This window comes from Lissotriton vulgaris, chromosome 3_1, assembly GCF_964263255.1.
Source record: "Lissotriton vulgaris chromosome 3_1, aLisVul1.2, whole genome shotgun sequence".
In the NCBI taxonomy this organism is placed as follows: domain Eukaryota; kingdom Metazoa; phylum Chordata; class Amphibia; order Caudata; family Salamandridae; genus Lissotriton; species Lissotriton vulgaris.
The window spans coordinates 403,999,463-404,018,013 of NC_141689.1; the positions used below are offsets into that span (position 1 = coordinate 403,999,463).

The 18,551-nt window shown below is 49.5% G+C and overlaps 1 protein-coding gene across 1 annotated transcript in view; it reads left to right on the forward strand.

The window, feature by feature from the left end:
- Positions 1-15,366: 15,366 nt before the first annotated feature.
- The window catches only part of ITGA1 (integrin subunit alpha 1), an 813,868-nt gene continuing 810,683 nt past the window's right edge, over positions 15,367-18,551 (forward strand). The window contains exon 1 of the mRNA XM_086960618.1: positions 15,367-15,934. Coding sequence (XP_086816744.1) covers positions 15,889-15,934 — 46 coding nt within the window. The 5' untranslated portion in view covers positions 15,367-15,888. The remainder of the gene's footprint in view (positions 15,935-18,551) is intronic.

Here is an 18,551-nt window from a genome sequence, read left to right on the forward strand (position 1 = left end):
CAATTGTCTATGAATTTTAATTAATTGTTTTAGTTGAACCAAAAGTTCTTCGTCTGAAATTCCTTCAATGTCTGGGTGTGGTGTGTAGCTGGCTAGAACCGGCCACGTGGCTCCTGGTCTACCTAGTGGACCGAGCCTGGTAATGTGATTTTGATGTTTTAGGGCGCCATTAAATAAGAGCAGGTGTTCTTGGTATGTTAGTGGAATTTCAATTTCCTCGAAAGGAGAGTATTCATCTGGAGATTCCGCTACTTTATAGTAGTGGAACTCACGTGTCACAGTATGTGCTGCTGGAAATGTTATCCAGGAATAGCATGCCTCTGTCTGCCGATACTCATGTGCTCCTACCACAAATACAACTGTACCACCTCTCGGTGTTACCCCATTTTCTATAAGTTTTATAGTTATGGTTTTTCTTATGTTGACCAGGATGAGTATTGCATCATGGTCGTCTTCATTAGACCCTGTAAGGTCTGCACCCGATTGATTTGCATTTATGGCGGCTTCACTGGTTTCGTTGTTGTCGACGTGATTTGACATTGTTTAATGAAAGTTTCTTGCAGAACAAGTTTTTGAGGAAACAAAGATTAGGTGCACAATATTTTGGAACACTGTATCCTTAAATGTTGACTATACCGTAAACTAATACATAGGATTCTCATCCTACTAAGTTTCGGCGGATATTAACCTTTCACCCACTCCAGACGTCTATTGGAGTTTTTACGAGAGAAAGGGGTCTGTGTGAAAAGCACGACTGAGTTACTCTAGTATCTTGCGTTAGATTATCGCCTTACCAAACGTTGGGCGCCATGTAGTGTAGTTCCTATATTCTCAGCTTCAGATGCGGCCTGAGACGAGGACAACGCGGTTTTGCGCGTGTCAAAGTTAAGCTTCGGGTGATTCCACTCAGGCCTGCCCATATTGCTACTAGGCAAAGCAAACGTAAACCAGTCATGACAAAGGCTCCTGCAATGTAGGCCGAGCAGGCCGTCGAGTGCCCATGCCAAGCAGCTAATTCCACAGCAGCACGTGCAGGAGCTTAACACTGCAAGAGTCCACAAAAGCATTTCACCAGAGCTAGTCGCCACAATCCAGAACTAGCAGCGTTCCAGAACAGTCATGGTGCCCAAGGCCACTCACCAATCGCTCCCATAGACTATCCAATACTGGTAGAGATCAGGCCTCCAATTTGTTATTGTTCTCAGTAGCCAGGAAAATTACATCAGCCAATATCTCATCCCGGGGGTAATGGAGCCCCCCAGCGCAGCAGCTCGCGAGGCCCCGAAGCCTCCCGGGAGCCCCCAGTCTCCTAACTGCCACTATCCAATCACTCCGGCCCCCGCTCCGCCCTCGCCAACCGCAGTTCGCACGGCCAGACCCAGGTCAGCCGCACGCCGCCATCGCAGCCCCAGCCTCCCTTAGATCCCAGCCCCACTCACCGCTATCAGCTCGGGTAGCAGCGTAGGCCCAGCGCGGCCAGCCGGGGCAGCCTCGGAGCCAAGCTCTACCGCCTGTGTTCCAAACTTCCTCCGTCTTCGCTTCGGCGGGTACAGCAGACCCTCCGCACCTCCGGGGCACAGCACCACTGGTCGATAGGCCGCTATCACCGCGGCAGGCGATGGGAAGGCCCCGGCAGACGCAGGCCAGCTCCGGTCGCCATGCGGTAAAGATCGCAGCGGTAGAAATGGTGCACCAATACACGCTGCCAGAGGGCTCCGCCATCCGGTATCAGCTCAAAACAGCTCCGCAGGTCGTCATGCATAAATTACTACTGAAATTTCAGGCAGTAGACGCTGGATGTGGCGGATATTGGACGGATTTTAGGCTCAGTCTGGCAGAGCCTCACATAAGTGCGGCCATCTTGCTGTGCGCCCTCTCACAATTGAAGCATCTTGATGACATCACTCCCAGGAAGCCAGCAGCCCAAGACTCATTCAGTGCACAGTCATAGGGAGAGGAGGGAACTGACTGCAAGGGCTGAACAGGAGTGAAAGTAACATTTGAAACAACACCTGGCCGTTTCACAAAATGGATACAGCAACGGGAGAGAACAGCCAAAGTGCCTGAAAGAGAGAAAATACATTTTCTGACAAGGAAATAGACACACTAATCGAGAGTATGGTAAACAGCCATGATAAGCTGTTTGGAAAATTGTAATTGAAATTTGCAGAGCAGGAGAAACGCAAAATATGGATCCGGATTCAAAATAAAGTGAACGCTGTTGGGGTCATACACCGTACCATCAATGACTTTAAAAAAAAGATGTTACGGGGAGGAGCTTGCTCGTGACCAAGATGTCTGAAGGAGACTCACGGGGGTAGAGGAGGCTCACACCATGCTAGATATGGACTACCAACAGCTCGGGAATGTACTACGAGTTTTACAGGATAAAACTGAATATTTGGTGGGCCGCTTGGGACGCTGCAATCTAAGAATTACAGGTCTTCCGGAGACGACCTCAACTGGTAATGTAGAACAATTCATTGAGAAGCTACTGGTAAACCTTCTGGGGGAAGGAGCCTTCTGTAATAGGTTTGTGATGGAGAGAGAGCATCAGTTCCTGGGACCTCGCCCGTCCCTGTGGGCACCACCGCGACCAATCATTGCAAAACTGCTCAGCTACCGGGACAGAGATGCTGTCCTGTGGCTGGCGCAGAAAAAACAAGCATTGGTGTTCGAGTGATCGTTGACACCGCTCTTCCTGGACTATGCTGTATGTGTGCAGGAGGCACGCAATTTGTTCCTATGAAAAATCAATTATGCGATCTGGGCTTGGATTATGCCTTGCTGTAACCTGCCAAACTACGAGTAAACAGACAAGGTCGCTCCCACATCTTCACAGACCTGAAGGCCTTACAGAAGGCCCTAAAAGGTTGGTTCAAAGAACAACGCCAGAGCCCGGAACTACATCTGCTGGACGAAGCAGAGGGAGGATCGTTGGAAGAACAGGACTGAAACATCCTAGCGCCCATTAGCTGATAAGTATTACGCGGGGCAGCGGGTGATGGGAGGATGGGCGGCACTGAGGGTGGAAAACCTACTGACTGATGATTTCTGATCCTGTACATTATAGGTGAACTCAGCTGGATTTTTTTCTGGGGTGCGACGGGCTTATATACACCGTACAGAGGGGTGAGAACCTGCGGACTGTATAAGATACCTGGCCAAGATGCTTAGAAGGGCGATGGGTGGCAGTATTAGATGGGTGGATAGAATACTGCGTCTATCCCAGCCTGCACGTATGTATCAGGGATGGTTACTTGGGTCATGGGGTACAGGCTAGGTCAGAGGGACAGTTCATATTATTCAGCTCCAGATTAAGTAGATAAGAACTCATTGTAATAACATAAACAGCAGTGTAGACGTAGGACTGAGGTCTTCTAGGTCTCTACTGACTATGTTAGACTTAATTAGTTTTGCCAGCTAGCTCAGAGGTCACTAGAAACTTTCTCGAATGAATAGGGAGGGGTTAACTTCCCTGATTTAGACAAGAAGGGATTAGCTTCTGACAACCATATGACATGACAACTTTGCTCCCCCAGAATAAGGAGTGTATCTCCAGAGTCGTGTGAAAACAATAGACAGCTATATCACTCAGTCAATCGTGCATGCTTAGTTCCACCAGAGTGCAGAGAAATAGTAAGACGGGCGTTTTCAATAAAAGGTGTTATTTTATTGAGCAGTCTTCTTTCTCATGCAAGAGAAATTAATTGCCACAATTGCAATACTTATCATGAAGTAAAGTGCGTACAGTAAAAGGAGTATTATAAAATAATACTGTAAAAGCATTGATATGGTTTCTTAGCCATATGATACTTTAAAACTGATAAAATATTTACATACATAAAAACATTGACTAACAAACTCAGCTGGTGCTTCTAAGATACGCCTACCCCGGTGTACCTGACCTAAGCCTAATACGTGGGAAGGAGTAAGTAAGTAGCAGTTTTAAGTTAAGTTGGGTTTTTTGCCAAGAATCTGAATCAAGAATTCTCTCTAAGGTTTGAATCAGCTCCGTACCTTGGTTATAGAATGAAGGAGCTCTTGTATCTCGTTTCTCAGGACTCGATCTTCCAGTAACCCACGAGGGTGACTGGAAACACCGGAGCTGGATTTCTCGGCGTGAGAAAAGGCAGCTTCTCCAGTGTGTCAAAGGGGAGGGGCGGCTTCCTTCGGCTCTTGCATCAGCTGGGCTTCGGATAAGTAGATAGCCGCTCTGCTCCACACCACCGTGTGTTGCTTAAGGCAAGTGTTGGTATATTTATACGTGGAAGGTGCCGTGTTTGACGTAAGGTTGGACATAAGACGTCAATAAAAGATGTCACTAAGAACTGACTGTTTCTTTAGTGCTCGCAGGAGTTCAATGACAAATCAAAACAAAGACATGGGGAATTCTCAGGTCACTGAAGGTTTGGTGTGTCAAAAGAACTTGTTGTGCTCTCTAGGAATCTAAGGAAGTAGCCTTGCCGTATTTGGGCTGCGTTGGCTATGGCTGAATATGGGTAAGATTCGTATGCCTTCATTAGGACATGATTTATCATAACCGCATAAGGGCATGAATCAGGAATATTTAATTAGGGTCCTAGATACATTCACAACAGTTAGTGAAAGAGTGAGTTGGTGAGATAGAGAGTGGGAGAGGTAATGTGTTAGTGAGAGAGAGCTTGAGAGAGGGAGTTAGTAAGTGAGAGATTTAGAGTGAGATAGTGAGTGAGACAGTGTGTTAGTTGGTGAGAGAGCGAGAATTACTTAGTGAGATAGAGAGAGGTATTTAGTGAGAGAGAGAGAGAGTTAAAGAGTTAGTTAGTGAGTGAGATATTTAAAGTTAGTTAGTGATTGTGATTTTTTACTTATTGTAAGTATTATTTTTGTACAACTAAAGCGCTGGTTACATATGAAGAATGCTACTAAGAGTGTTGCTATTAAAAGTTGTGGAATGTTAAATTCTAATTTGAAAACTGTTAATAAACTTTGAGAATGCTGAAGTGTATGAATGTAAGATTTTTCCTTTGATTCATTTTCTGTTATATTGGTTTTGCTTACATAAAACACACTGAATTACAGGAATGTACTTTTGAGTTCTTTTTAAGTATTAGTATCCCCGTGCTGTATCCATGCTCACCGTGCAGCTATTTACAGAGGAGCCCCAAAGGGGATGTGGGGGGTCCGGTCGCTATGCCGACTCTCAGGCCAAGTCTAATTGTCCCTGATTCGGTCTTTAACATCACTGCCAGGGTGAAGGGGGTCACGAGCCACAAAAATATTTTAAAGCAGGAGTAACGCGCTGTCAGAGGCGGGAAGAGGGGCAGAGATGTTCCAGAAGAGGCGAAGAGTCACCTACAATTAACCAATATCCTTCAAAAATATTTATTCTCAGATTAGTTGTGGGAGAAAGCACACAGATAATGTTTCTAGCAGGGACCAGACACGCACAGCGTTTACCTTTGCTTAAACGCTTGCATGTTTTGCATTGGTTTTTATTGCCACTCGTGCACGTTTGGCGTTTCACTTGAGGGAGCAAGCAGCGGCGCCATCTGTTTTAAAAGCGCAATCAAAATAATTAAAAACAGATGGCGCCGCTGCTCGCTCCCACAAGGGAAATGCCAAACGTGCACGAATGGCAACACAAACCAATGCAAAACATGCATGCGTTTAAGGAAAAGTCCTGAGCGATGGCAAAAGCTCCCCTCCTAGACAGCGCTTGCGTGCTGCGTAGGCGAGACCTAAAAAAGGAATGCTCCCAGGAGGGACAAACTCACGCTGGACAGTCTAAGGCAAATAAAGCCAGCACATAGAAAGCACGCAACACAGTTACAAACCACAATGCCAGTAGCAAGCAATGGGCAAATTGCATTCCCAGGGAAGCTTTCTGAATGCCCACAAGAAGTTGTAAGCACACTTGACAGCTGTGCCATCTGGTAGACTTAGGCCTAAAAAGGTGGCGTTTGAAACAGCAAAGACTTATACATTTGTTACGAAAGTGGTTCCCTGAAAAAAGGCCCAGTTTAAGCTCACGTTTCTCTCTTTAATATGCAAGTGTTCACAACTTACATGCTTTAAAATGGAACATTATGCATTTGAATCCTGCTGATAAAAGGTCCACTTACAACTGACTTTCTTAGTGTCACACCTCTAAAATAACAGGCACCAAATTACTTACACAAACACTACATTTCCCATGAGCCCGTTGTCAAACCCTCTGCCGAACAGAAAGTAATGTGGGTTCACATCCGGGTAACAATACCGGGAAGAAGAGGGCGTTTAAATGCTGCTGTGACATCTGCGAAAAGCGTAGCAAATATGCCATTGAAGCAAGGAGAGGAAGAAGTTGACAGCAAGAACAGAAGATTAATATAGGTGAGACGCCGAGCCGCGAGTAGATACTAGCGCGGAATTTTAGCTCTGCGTGCTACAAGCTTACTCAGTTGTTTTGGTCTCTACACAGATCGACCAAGAAAACAACAAAACAAGAAATCAGAAAGAAGGAAAAGGTGGGCAGGCACCCAAACAGGTATGGGTTCTTCCGGTAATGAGGGTATTACAAATAGGGGTTTGCAATAAACTAAGACACAAAACTGAAATATAGCATACATTTCCCCATGTAGAGCCGTGTTTTAAAGAGACTGCGCAGGAAGTTCAAGCAAGCTCAAGCTCCCGCAGACAAATTGTTTAAGGTAGGAGCATAGATACCGCGTTTTATAACCTTACGACAATGAAGGCTTAAAATGGTCACTTACACACTTATTTGTTATTTTTGAGAGAGCATACATAAACATCTTGCTGGTAGCATTTGGGTTGAGAGAAGATTCAAACCAAAGACATTAGGTAGGTTTCACTACCATATGGAATTGCCACAAATGAACCAGAAAGCTGAATGTAGAGAATGCGACAATTGATTGTTTTTTGTTTTTATAGATATGGCCATTATGATTCACAGTAAGAAGCCCTGATGAAAGCCGGTTACTGAAAAAACGAGGCTAGAAACGCGTCGGCAGACATAATTAATTTATGCCTTTGAATGAAATCAAATAGATTGTTTCTCAGAAATCAGGATTTAATGAATTTGGACATTTAATATTTGTTCGTACATATATACATGCACTAAGAAAGTTTATCTGTGGTTTGATATATATATATATATATATATATATATATATATATGTGATGTATATGGGTCTAATTTGTCTTTGATTTTTCTACATGTTGTTTATCATGAGTTTTGTGAAAATATTAATGTTTTATATCGTCTGAATACAATAATGTCATAAATGTTGAACGTTTATTTTTTGTTGAATACATGTGTTTCTCTGAAAAAAGAGAATTTCCACAAAATAATTCTTAAAATATTGAATGAAGGGTAAAATAAATAACCCGAACCACTAAAAGCATATAGTGTGGTGTCTTTAAAACAAAGACATAGGATTCCAGGTTTTCTTGTAAAATTTAACACCTCTAAAATAAGCACTGCAACCTAAGCCAAAATCTGACATGACTGGTTCTTAACTCATATACTTGTCTTTATTTAACATGTGGGTAGCAAGTGCCTTAATACTGCCCACATTGGGTATATAACTTTTACACCACGTGTGCGCACAGTGCAAATGTTACAGTGGACTCACTGAAAAGTCAAATATGACAGTTAGTCTGCCTCAAAGCTATCAAATGTAGGTTACAAAGAACTTTCTATGTGAGTCTTCCCTCAGCTCTTGTCTGCAGAGGTAGCTGCCTGGATGGACCTAAACTGCTTAAAGCTGAATGCAGGGAAGATGGGGGGTATTGGTCCTGGGCAAGCACATCAATATCTGGTCCAACTCATGGTGGCCTGACAGCCTTGGTCCTTTACAACCTCCCAAGCTCAAACATTTGGGCATCTGGGGGCATATTATCAAGGGGGTTTATCTCCGCTTTTTTGGCTTTAAAAGCCAAGGAAGCGGAGATAAAATTATCTCCCTATTACCTAGCTGTCGCTAACACCAGTTAGCGACAGCTAGTAGGAGATAGCGACCATCTTGGGCCCCACTTTGCATGTCAGTGATATTTATCACTAATGACATGCAAAGTGGGCGTGCCAAGATGTTAGCGACTGAAAACAGTCGCTAACATCGCTATCTCCTATTACCAACTTTTGGAGATATTTGCGCTAAGCGCGAATATCTCCAAAAGCTAACACCTGTCCTGAGCAGTTCTTAGCCATGTTATCCAATGGGTGGTGGATAACATGGCTAAGAGCATTAGCTCGGTAATGCCCCGGTTACTTACCGGTAATCTTCATTACTCCGAGTATAGTCTTCCTCGCCACATGACTTACATAGTGAGCTTCAGCTCCACGACAGAACCCTCGAAAGTAAAAAAAGCCTCCCACCCCCTCCCAACATGGCCGACCAGTCACCTCTGACCTCTATAAGAGGCGGGCCGGCCCAACCAACAGCCTGAACTACCAAGCAAACAATGAAGCCGATAGCCAGACAGGGAGGGGGGGAGGGAACTCATGTGGCGAGGAAGACTATACTCGGAGTAATGAAGATTACCGGTAAGTAACCGGGGCATTACCTCCTCGTTAGTCTTCCTCGCCACATGACTTACATAGTGAGCAAATACCCAAGCCAAAAAGGCTTCATTGACCACCATAAGAACAACACCACACGGCGATGCAGATAAACCAACACAAGGTTTATTCAGTACAATGCAAAGAAAACAGGAATTACAGCAAACCTGAATCAAGACATAAAGAAAAGGCCATCAAGGAGCCACAGCTCCCGCACTCAGAACGGCCCCAGCGAAGTCCCCAGGGACAGAACCACCCAAGACAACGCGATAGTGTTCCATGAACATGTGGGGGGACGACCACGTCGCCGCCCGACAAATCTCCTCAGTGGAGACACCCTTGAAGGAGGCCCAGGACACAGATACACTCCTCCTGGACCGACCCTGGACCCCCGCCGGTACCACCGAACCCAGTGAAGCATAGGAAAGGATGATAGCCTGTTTAAGCCAGCGACTCAAGGTGGAAAGAGAGGGCTTGTGGCCCGAATGAACTGGACCGAAGGTCACGAATAGGCTATCACACCGGGAAAGGGAAGACGTGCGCTCAAGATAAACTAAAACTGCACGCCGGACATCCAGCAAGGACAAGGAAGGATCCGTGTCGGGAGGGAAAGAAGGCAAAGACACCTCCCGAGCCCGGTTCACCAGGGAAGGAACCTTGGGAAGGAAACGGGGGTCATGACGGAGAAGCAACCTGTCCGGCAAAACCTGCAAGAAGGGAGGGGAGCGGAGGAACGACCCCAGCTCGCCCACTCGCCCAGCAGACACCACTGCCACCAGGAAAACCACCTTAAAGGTGAGGAACCGCAAAGCCACCGAGGCCAGGGGTTCAAAGGGAGGACCCTGAAGTGCTCGTAGAACGAGAGGGAGATCCCAAGGGGGAGACAGGCAGAGCGTCCGAGGGCGACGGAGAAAACAACTCCGGAGCAAACGAGCCACCAGGGAATCCAGCCCGTCGAAATCCGGACTGCGGAAGGCCCGCAAGGCCGCCCACTGGGCCCTCAGGGAAGAAGAGGCCAAGCCCAAGGAAAACCCCTCAGCCAGGAAATCCAAGACCCGCAAGGGATCCATGGAGGCGGGGTCAGCACCCAGCCGACCGCACCAACGCGAGAAAGAAGCCCAGTGCCAGGCATAGGAAGATAAGGTGGAAGACCTGCGGGAGCCTTGCAGCAAATCCACAACCCCAGAAGAACAACCCCGAGCAAGCAGCGTCACCCGCTCAAGAGCCAGGCCTGCAGATGGAGCCGGCGCAACACCGACCCCGGGAGCGGGGGGCCCTTCAACGGAAAGGGCAGATCCGGGATCGGCCAGTAGGCCTGAACCTCCAGCTCGCAAAGGAGAGGGTACCAGGGGCGGCGGACCCAGCCGGGAACCACCAGAAGCACCCTGGCTCTGTCCAAGCGAATCTTGCAGAGGACCCGGGGAATAAGTGGGATCGGGGGAAATGCGTACAGCAGACCTGAAGGCCAAGCGAATGACAGAGCATCCACCCGCCATACCCCCGGAACCGGGAGGAGAGAGCAGAACCTGAGCAGGAGGGCCGAGTCCCCGTCCGCGAACAGATCCACCAGAGGCTGACCGAAGCGAGACACCAGGCGTTGAAACACCACCGGGGTCAGGGAGAGACAAGGCAACGAAGGAAAGATCCGACTCAGCCGATCCGCCTCCATATTGTCGGACCCTGGGAGATAGACAGCCCGAAGAGACAGGACCGACGCCTCTGCCCACGACAACAACTCCTGAGTCAGCAACCAAAGGGATCGAGCCCTGCACCCCCCTGATGGTTGACATAGCACCTCAACACCTGGTTGTCTGTCCGTACCAAGAAATGGTGACCCCGTAGCGAAGGTGCAAAATGACGGCAGGCCAGGAGGACAGCCTTCAACTCCCGATAGTTCGAGGAGCAGCGAGACTGTAGGGGATCCCAACGACCCTGAATCGACTCTGCGCCCAAGGTCGCCCCCCAGCCGAGGAGACTGGCATCGGTCGTGACCACCCTGGACGGGGATACCAAGAAGGGAAGACCCTCGGAGAGGTGAGACTCCACCAACCACCAACCCAACTCCGAACGGAGCTGAGGGGAGACCGGGACTAGGAACTCATAATCCTCCGAGCGGGGATCCCAGAAGGAAAGCAGATGGTTGACCAAGGGATAAAGGTGGAGACGAGCCCAGGGGAGCACATTGATGGTCGCCGACATCAGGCCCTGAACACGTAGCCAGAGGCGAACCGGGGCAGAACCCCGAGCCAGAAGGGACCCCAGATCCCGCCACAACGTGTCCCGGCGACCCAGAGGCAAGAACACCTTCCCCAGCACCATGTCCAGACGACCCCCAATGAAGGCCAAGTCCTGAGTGGGTGACAGACGAGACTTCCGCTCGTTGATCAGGAAGCCGTGGGCGGATAGGACCTCGCAGACACGTCCGACGTGCAGCATCCCCTTGGAAAAAGAAGAGGCAGAGATTAACCAATCGTCCAGGTACGGAAAAACCCTGATCCCCTCCAGGTGCAGAATACCCACCAGGGGGGCCAGGATCTTGGTAAATACCCTTGGGGCAGATGACAAGCCAAACGGAAGTACCTGGAACTGGTAGTGGGAACCTCCAACGCAGAACCTGAGGAAGGACTGAGAAACCGGATGGACCGGGACATGGAGGTAGGCATCGAGGAGATCCAGCGAAGCCACCACCTCGCCCTGCACCAGAAGAGGCAGAATTTCCTGCAGAGAGATCATCTTGAATTTAGTATGAGGAATATAAGAATTCAACCATTTTAAATCCAACACAGGGCGGAACTCCCCAGACACCTTCCTCACCAGAAACAGGATGGAGTAGACGCCCGAACCCCTCTGTGACGGAGGGACCGGGCGGATGGCCCGTTTGGCAAGCAAGTCCTGAACTCCGGCCAGCAAGGCCTGTCTCTTGACCAGGGAGGAAGGCAGGGGCGTAGCGAGGAAAAAATCCGGAGGAGGGGAGGAGAAGGTGATGGATAACCCCTCCTTCACAATCCGAAGAGCCCAAAGGTCCGTGACAGATCCCTCCCAGGCCGGGAGGAAGTGGCGGAGACGTCCCCCCACTGGGAACACCCCGGAGGGAGACGGCCGAAAGTCAGGACCTTGGGGCGGCAGAGGGAGCGGCAGCCGCCGGCTGAGACCGGGATTTGTTGAAGTAAGGGGCGCCCCGGCCGCGACCCCTACCACGAAAGGGCGCGCCGCCCTTACCCCTGGAAGACGAGGAGAAAATCCGGCCGCGACCCGGGAAGCGGGCCCCAGACGTCTTGATGGGAGCCAGTAACTTGCGGTCCTCCGCAGACTTCTTAATCATCACCTCCAGAGGAGGTCCAAACAGTTTCGCCCCAGAGAACGGAATCTTCATGAGCAGAGCCTTCTGGGCCGCCTCCGACTTCCAATGCCGCAGCCAGATCTGCCGCCGGGCTTGTATCGCCGCACCCCCCGTGGCAGCTGCCGCCCCCAGAGTGTCAAAAGAGATGTCCGACAGGAAGCGCGTCTGTTGTTCCATCAAGGCAAGCGTTGGGAACACATCATCCCCCTGACCCCGGAGCTCACCCAGGGACTGGAAGTCCTTCAACAAAGACTGCACCGTGCACGACAAATAGGCTGAGGCCCTGATGGTGAAATTAGCCGCAGCATACGCCCGTTTTGCAGCAGCCTCCACACGCTTGTCCACAGGGTCAGAGGGGGAGGCGTCTTCCGAAATGATGGAACCCTGGGAAGACAGGCCCACCACCAGCGAGTCCACCTTCACCGTCTGAGGAAAATCTGTAGTGAACCCATCAACCGCATAACGGCGAGACAAAAACCGAGGGAAGGACTGTTTGTCCAAATCCATCCATTCCCCCTCAATGACCTTCAGAACTGATGCATGCAGAGGAAGGGAGTCAGGAGCCTTGCGCTGATACTGCACAAAGAAATCATCGGAGACATCCTCCACCATAGGCGGAGGGAAAGCCAAGTTCTCCTTGACGTGGGACAGAACCTCCCGAAGCTCCGGCCCCTGGATGTAACGTCCATGGAGATCCTCCTCCTCCCCCTCCGCATGAGAACCAGGAGTGGGGTCCCTGCGAGGACGTTTTGGTGAGGGAGGGCCCTGGGCATTGCGTTGCGCAAGGGCATCAGCTACAGCAGACTGAATCATCAGCTGAAGGGAATGAGCCGTAAAGGGCAAAGCAGACCCGGATTCAGAGGCCTGCCCCCCCGTGATCGAATCCTGCTCCATCTCTGAGTAATGCACCAACAACTTCACCGAAGCGGAGAAACTCAGGGGCCCACAGGACGCCGGGACTTAAATAGGCAGCCGGGGTGCCCAGCTGCCGGCGATCTTGCAAAACAAACAAACCACGCTCGGCGCGAAACCCCGCCCCCAAGGGGCGGGAGGCGCCCGGCCAATCCCAGCGCGTCCCTGAGCCGAGCCTGAAGCCAGAAAACACCGGCACCGGCGGACGCGACCAGCGCCGCCAAACGAGACCCCGGTCCACTCCCGGGGCACGAGCGGGCGATGGCAGCGTCAGCAGCGCCCCAGCGGCCCGACACCGTGTTAAGAAAGCGCCAGCCTTCGCGTCTCCCGCTACCAGACCCGGGAGCGCGACTGCATTTACACGCGTACAACGAAGGAGGCCGGGTCCGCTCCCCTCACAGCCCAAAGCCAGGGAACGGCGGCCGCCCCACGCCAGGGGCCCACAGGCTACTGAAGCCCCCAAAGTCCACACAGGGCCAGCGCCGGACACAAGAGCCCGCACGGGCGTGTCCAAACGACCGGGAACATGCCCCCCCCCCTATATACCCCTGGCACGCCTCAGGCAGCACTCAACCGGCCCCACAGGGCCGGGGGAAGGAAGAGGGGGGGGGGAATTTTAAGTCCCAGGTCCCAGGGTCCGCTAAGGCAGGACCTCCAACCCAAGACCCCTGGACCAGCTATAGCAGGTCCCAACCTTACCTGACAGCGCCTCTGGAGAGAATCGCGCCGAAAAAAAAAAACAGGCTGTTGGTTGGGCCGGCCCGCCTCTTATAGAGGTCAGAGGTGACTGGTCGGCCATGTTGGGAAGGGCTGGGAGGCTTTTTTTTTACTTTGGAGGGTTCTGTCGTGGAGCTGAAGCTCACTATGTAAGTCATGTGGCGAGGAAGACTAACGAGGAGGTAATGCATGAATATCGCTGACTTTTCAGCGATATTCATGCATTGCGGCGATTTTTATCGCATTTTCGATAAACCTGGTAATACCAAGGTTTATTTGCGGTAAAAATCGCCGCAGCTCAGCTGTAATTTTTTGTCTCTAACCAAGCAATAGCGATAATTATCGCTATTGCTTGGTAATATGCCCCCTGGTTTGTTAATAAACTCTCCTTAATGCCCAGATCAATGCTATCTCAGGAAAAAAATTTGCGCTATTGAGATGCCTAAAAATAATGTGCAATCTCTAACCCGAACCCGACCAGAAAACGTAGTCCAATCACTGGTCATATCCAGGCTGTACTACTGTAATGTCCTCCACTGGGGCGTATCCCAGTCCTGTTTGTACAGGCTTCAACGGATCCAGAACACAGCTGCCAGGGCACTGCACTGTTCAGACTCCCCAAGTGTGTCTTAACCAGCACTGCTTTGAGAAAACTGCTCTTGCTGCCAATAAAGCAGAGTTACGTTCAAGGCTCTATGTTTCTGCTATAGGTCTCTCGCCTCTCAAGGCCCTGCGTACCTGAAGTCAATGATCGTCCCCTATGGTCCAACTAGAAACGTAAGGTCGTCCGGCTCAAGACAAGCATTTATCCCAAACTTTGAAAGAGTCACAACTGGAGGCAGCACCTTCAGTCATCTTGCTTCGAAAATCTGGAACACTATCCCGGCTAGAATCCGGCTAGTCCCCCATGACCCCCTCCTCCCCTCTCGAAACTCTTTTCAGGAAGAAACTTAAGACCGGGCTCTTTGGATCCGGTTAAACCTCTTCAGCTGTAAGGGCAATGTGGTGTTTCTCTCCCCGAAGTCAATATCCCAACACTGGGATACTTTACAACACGTTGTCATGCACTCTACAAATTGCATTATTATTAGTAGTAGTAAGTAATGCCCTTAGCCATGTTATCCACCTCCCATTGGATAACATGGCTAAGAACTGCTCAGGGCAGGTGTTAGCTTTTGGAGATATTCGCGCTTAGCGCGAATATCTCCAAAAGTTGGTAATAGGAGATAGCGATGTTAGCGACTGTTTTCAGTCGCTAACATCTTGGCACGCCCCCTTTGCATGTCATTAGTGATAAATATCACTGACATGCAAAGTGGGGCCCAAGATGGTAGCTATCTCCTACTAGCTGTCGCTAACTGGTGTTAGCGGCAGCTAGGTAATAGGGAGATAATTTTATCTCCGCTTTCTTGGCTTTTAAAGCCAAAAAAGCGGAGATAAACCCCCTTGATAATATGCCCCAAGTTTCAGCCTACGCCTGCCCTTTCTACACAAGTCAGCTCCTATTCACCTGCGTCTGACCAGCTGGATCAGCTGTAACTTAACCCAACCTATATTTCACTGAAGGCCCATTAATCATTTTTTCCACATGAAACACGTGTAGCCTGAATTGTTTTGGTTTATTGTGGGCGGGTGGTAGCCTTGCACTGCAGGTATTAACAGGAGACATAGGGCCGAGGGAGGTGAGTGTGCAGGTGATATTAAGAACAAAAAGATGATCAATGAATTGTTGCAGGCAGACCCCCTGGCAGACAGCCGGAGCACAGAAGAGCCCGAGCTGGCTGCAGGCGTCGGGCAGAGATGCTCTCGAGGATGGCTGTGACGTGTAGAAACAGTGCTGAGAGCAGGGCGGGGGTGGGGCGCAGATAGTCAGCTTGAAGAGCTCAAAGCGAGCTTTATTTCAGTCTCTCGAGGGAGGGCGCCTGGGGATGAGAAGCAGCGAAACTTCAACTAAATAACCAGTTCCACGCTGCGGGTCCCAGCGCCGAGCAGGAAGGGCAGTGTGACAGGGCTGGCACAGAGCCCAGTGGAGGACCGATGCTGCGCCCCTCAGTCAGGCTGGGAGAGAGAGCTGCTACCCGTCGGAGCCTGTCTGGCACTCACTGCGGTCTGTGGGGCTCACCCAGGTTCACTCACACCAAAGCACCAGAGACCGGCTTTATCGGCTAGGCGAGTCTCGCCTGGACCACAGCAGCCCACAGAACGGGAGATAGTCATCGGGCCGGGACCAGACGACAATTTAGAAGGAAACCAGCACCCTGAAAAGGCGGTATTATCACCTCTGATCGGCGCTGCCTGTCCCCCTATCACGCGCGCAGAGACCTGTCTTCAGCGCATAATTCCCGTGGAGCGGCACACATCGCCCCACAGAAGGATGGCAAACCGCACATCCCCTGCATACCTGTGTGCCCTTCTGACAGGTGAGGCGGCTCCTTTATACTCTCGGTGTTGCTACTGTCTGTGTGTGCAACTGGTAAATACGTCATCATCTGTTCTTGTGTTCTGTTTCACACGGATGTCCGAAGCTGCATTGCAACTGCTGAAACATTTTCTGAAAGTCGCTTCCCACGCCCCAGCATGTATTAAAACAGAGGGAAGGCGCGAAAACTCCAGCTGCAGTAGCATTACACCCTCTTCCGCTTGCCCAGCCCACCCTCCCCCCTCTTTCTACCCCTCACACTCAGGCTGCACAAACGTATGACAAAAGGAATCCTTGACACTGGCATAGGTGGCCGACTTGGGAGCTGAAAGCTACCCACACCTTTAACCTCAAGTCCCCTGATCTCATTGACAAGAAGGAGAACTCTAGTTGTGACTGCAGATGTGTTAGCCTGGTCACTAGTTTCTGCAGCGGCTGCTAAGTCTCGAGCATACACTGAGATGGACATGCCCAAACGCTGGATGTTCTCACAAGATGCAGCACATTTATTAAAAGTCATGTAACGCAGCCTTGCGTGAAAGAGATTTCAGGCCAGCTACGGCGCTGTTGCAGTATGTAGCTGCCATTGCATGTTATTTTCTATGAAAAGCAGCTTTCCAATTATGTTTCCCCCCTTAAGATAATTGTGTGATCTTGGGCTAATCTTTCATCACCCTGTCCTCCTTCAATTAATAGAAACATAACAGAACGTTTGTCATGTTGTAGAGATGTACATACCATTGATGGGGATATGAAATGCACGAGGACATACGTTATGGTAGATTTACAAGTATGTCATGCAATGCAGAAGCTAGCGGTCCATTCCCCTCCGTATACATCGAGCTATAGGGAGATGAAATCAAATGAAATACCAGTATTTGTAAAGCACACAGCTACCTCCAGAGAGGTGTCCCGGCGCTGGGGGCCGTCAGGAAGATTAAGCGAGCTATTGTCCAGAGTCACATGGTGCTGGGCTAACCTGCCACCGGTGCCAGGGATTCATCCGTGAACCCCGCGGTCCGGAGTCAGGCTCCCTGGCTGCTGCGCCACACCTCCTCCCCCATGAGATGTGGTGTCCACAGGCCTCGGCTTTGAGCCCTACACTGTTTAATATTTACATGGCAGTACTGGCCAGAGAAGCCACAGGGCTTTAATATTGTGTCCTATACCGATGACATGTAACTTATGCTTGCCTTTCAACAACTTGATGAGTCTGGAGTGTACACTATAATTGCTCAAACAGGCACGAATTAAATGGCATACAATATGCACAGCAAACAACACAAATTAATGTGAAAGACTTGTCTTCTTGGAAAAAATCGTCTTTAATCCTTTATCCACACAGCCAATGCGTTTCACCCCAGCGGGCTTCATCAGGGCTAATTATGAAAAAATCAAATGCCACGTCCTGGCAGATTGATGGAGCATAATCACGAATTCCCTCCTTCTCAACCATGTACAATCTGTGAGTTGTTCCGAAGTATGGGATCCTGTGTGCTCGTATCCATACGTTCCAGACAGGTAAGAAAAAAGACTAGCTTGAGCGTGTTTTGCTGACCGAGGAGATTATCACATCTTTGATGGCAGCTTGGAGGGAAATTAATAACCGAATTCGGAGCTCGTTGATGCTCGAGTTCTTTTTTTCGTACCTGTCTGGAATGTATGGATACGAGCATACAGGATCCCATACTTCGGAACAACTCAAAGATCGTACATGGTTGAGAAGGAGGGAATTTGGGATTACGCTCCATCAATCTGCCAGGAAGTGGCATTTGATTTTTTCAAAATTAGCCCTGATGAAGCCCGCTGGGGTGAAAAGCGTTGGCTGTGTGGATAAAGAATAAAAGAAGATTTTTTCCAAGAAGACTAGTCTTTCACATTCGTGTTGCTTGCTGTGCATATTGTATGCCATTTAATTCATGCCTCTTTGAGCAATTATAGTGTATATTCTTAATTTAAATTCCGGGGCAGTGGATTTACAAAGGAGGGCACCAGCCAGACTGTAGAGCAAATTAATTTAGAGTGACATAAGAGCAAGAGTGGCTATAATTATTCTCCCTCACTGCCTTTGTGCTTTTGGATTGTGAGTCTGGAGTGTCTAACTTTCTGGGGTGCTTCACGGTCGATGCCAATTGGATGCACAATACCTGTCTAAAGCTGAATTCTGACATATTGGAGATTTTAATCTTTGGTAATTCGGAACCCTTAGGTCATCGGTCTCCAACCTTTTCTGCAGTAAGACTTACTTATGTTCAATCAAAATCATCCAGAGCTACTAATATAATTAGTGCCTTAATAATGACCGTATTAGACAAGACTACATTAGTGGCCACGACCTGCAAGATTATTAGCAATTATCACCTTAGTGAAGGGTTGCTGGCAATAATGTACAAAAAAAGAATTTGTCAAATTGGAATACCTTCAAGGTGATAATCATATCATAATCATAAAATATCAGTTTTAAATATATTTTAAAAAGTAGCCATTTACAGTGGCGGCTGGTAGGGAAGGGTGGCGGGGGCGCTGGGGGAGGTGGGATGGGTAAAAAAAAAGAAAGAAAGAATAATAAAGAAAACTTACCTGCTGGTGATGTCGCCACCTGCCGCCTCTTTGCCACC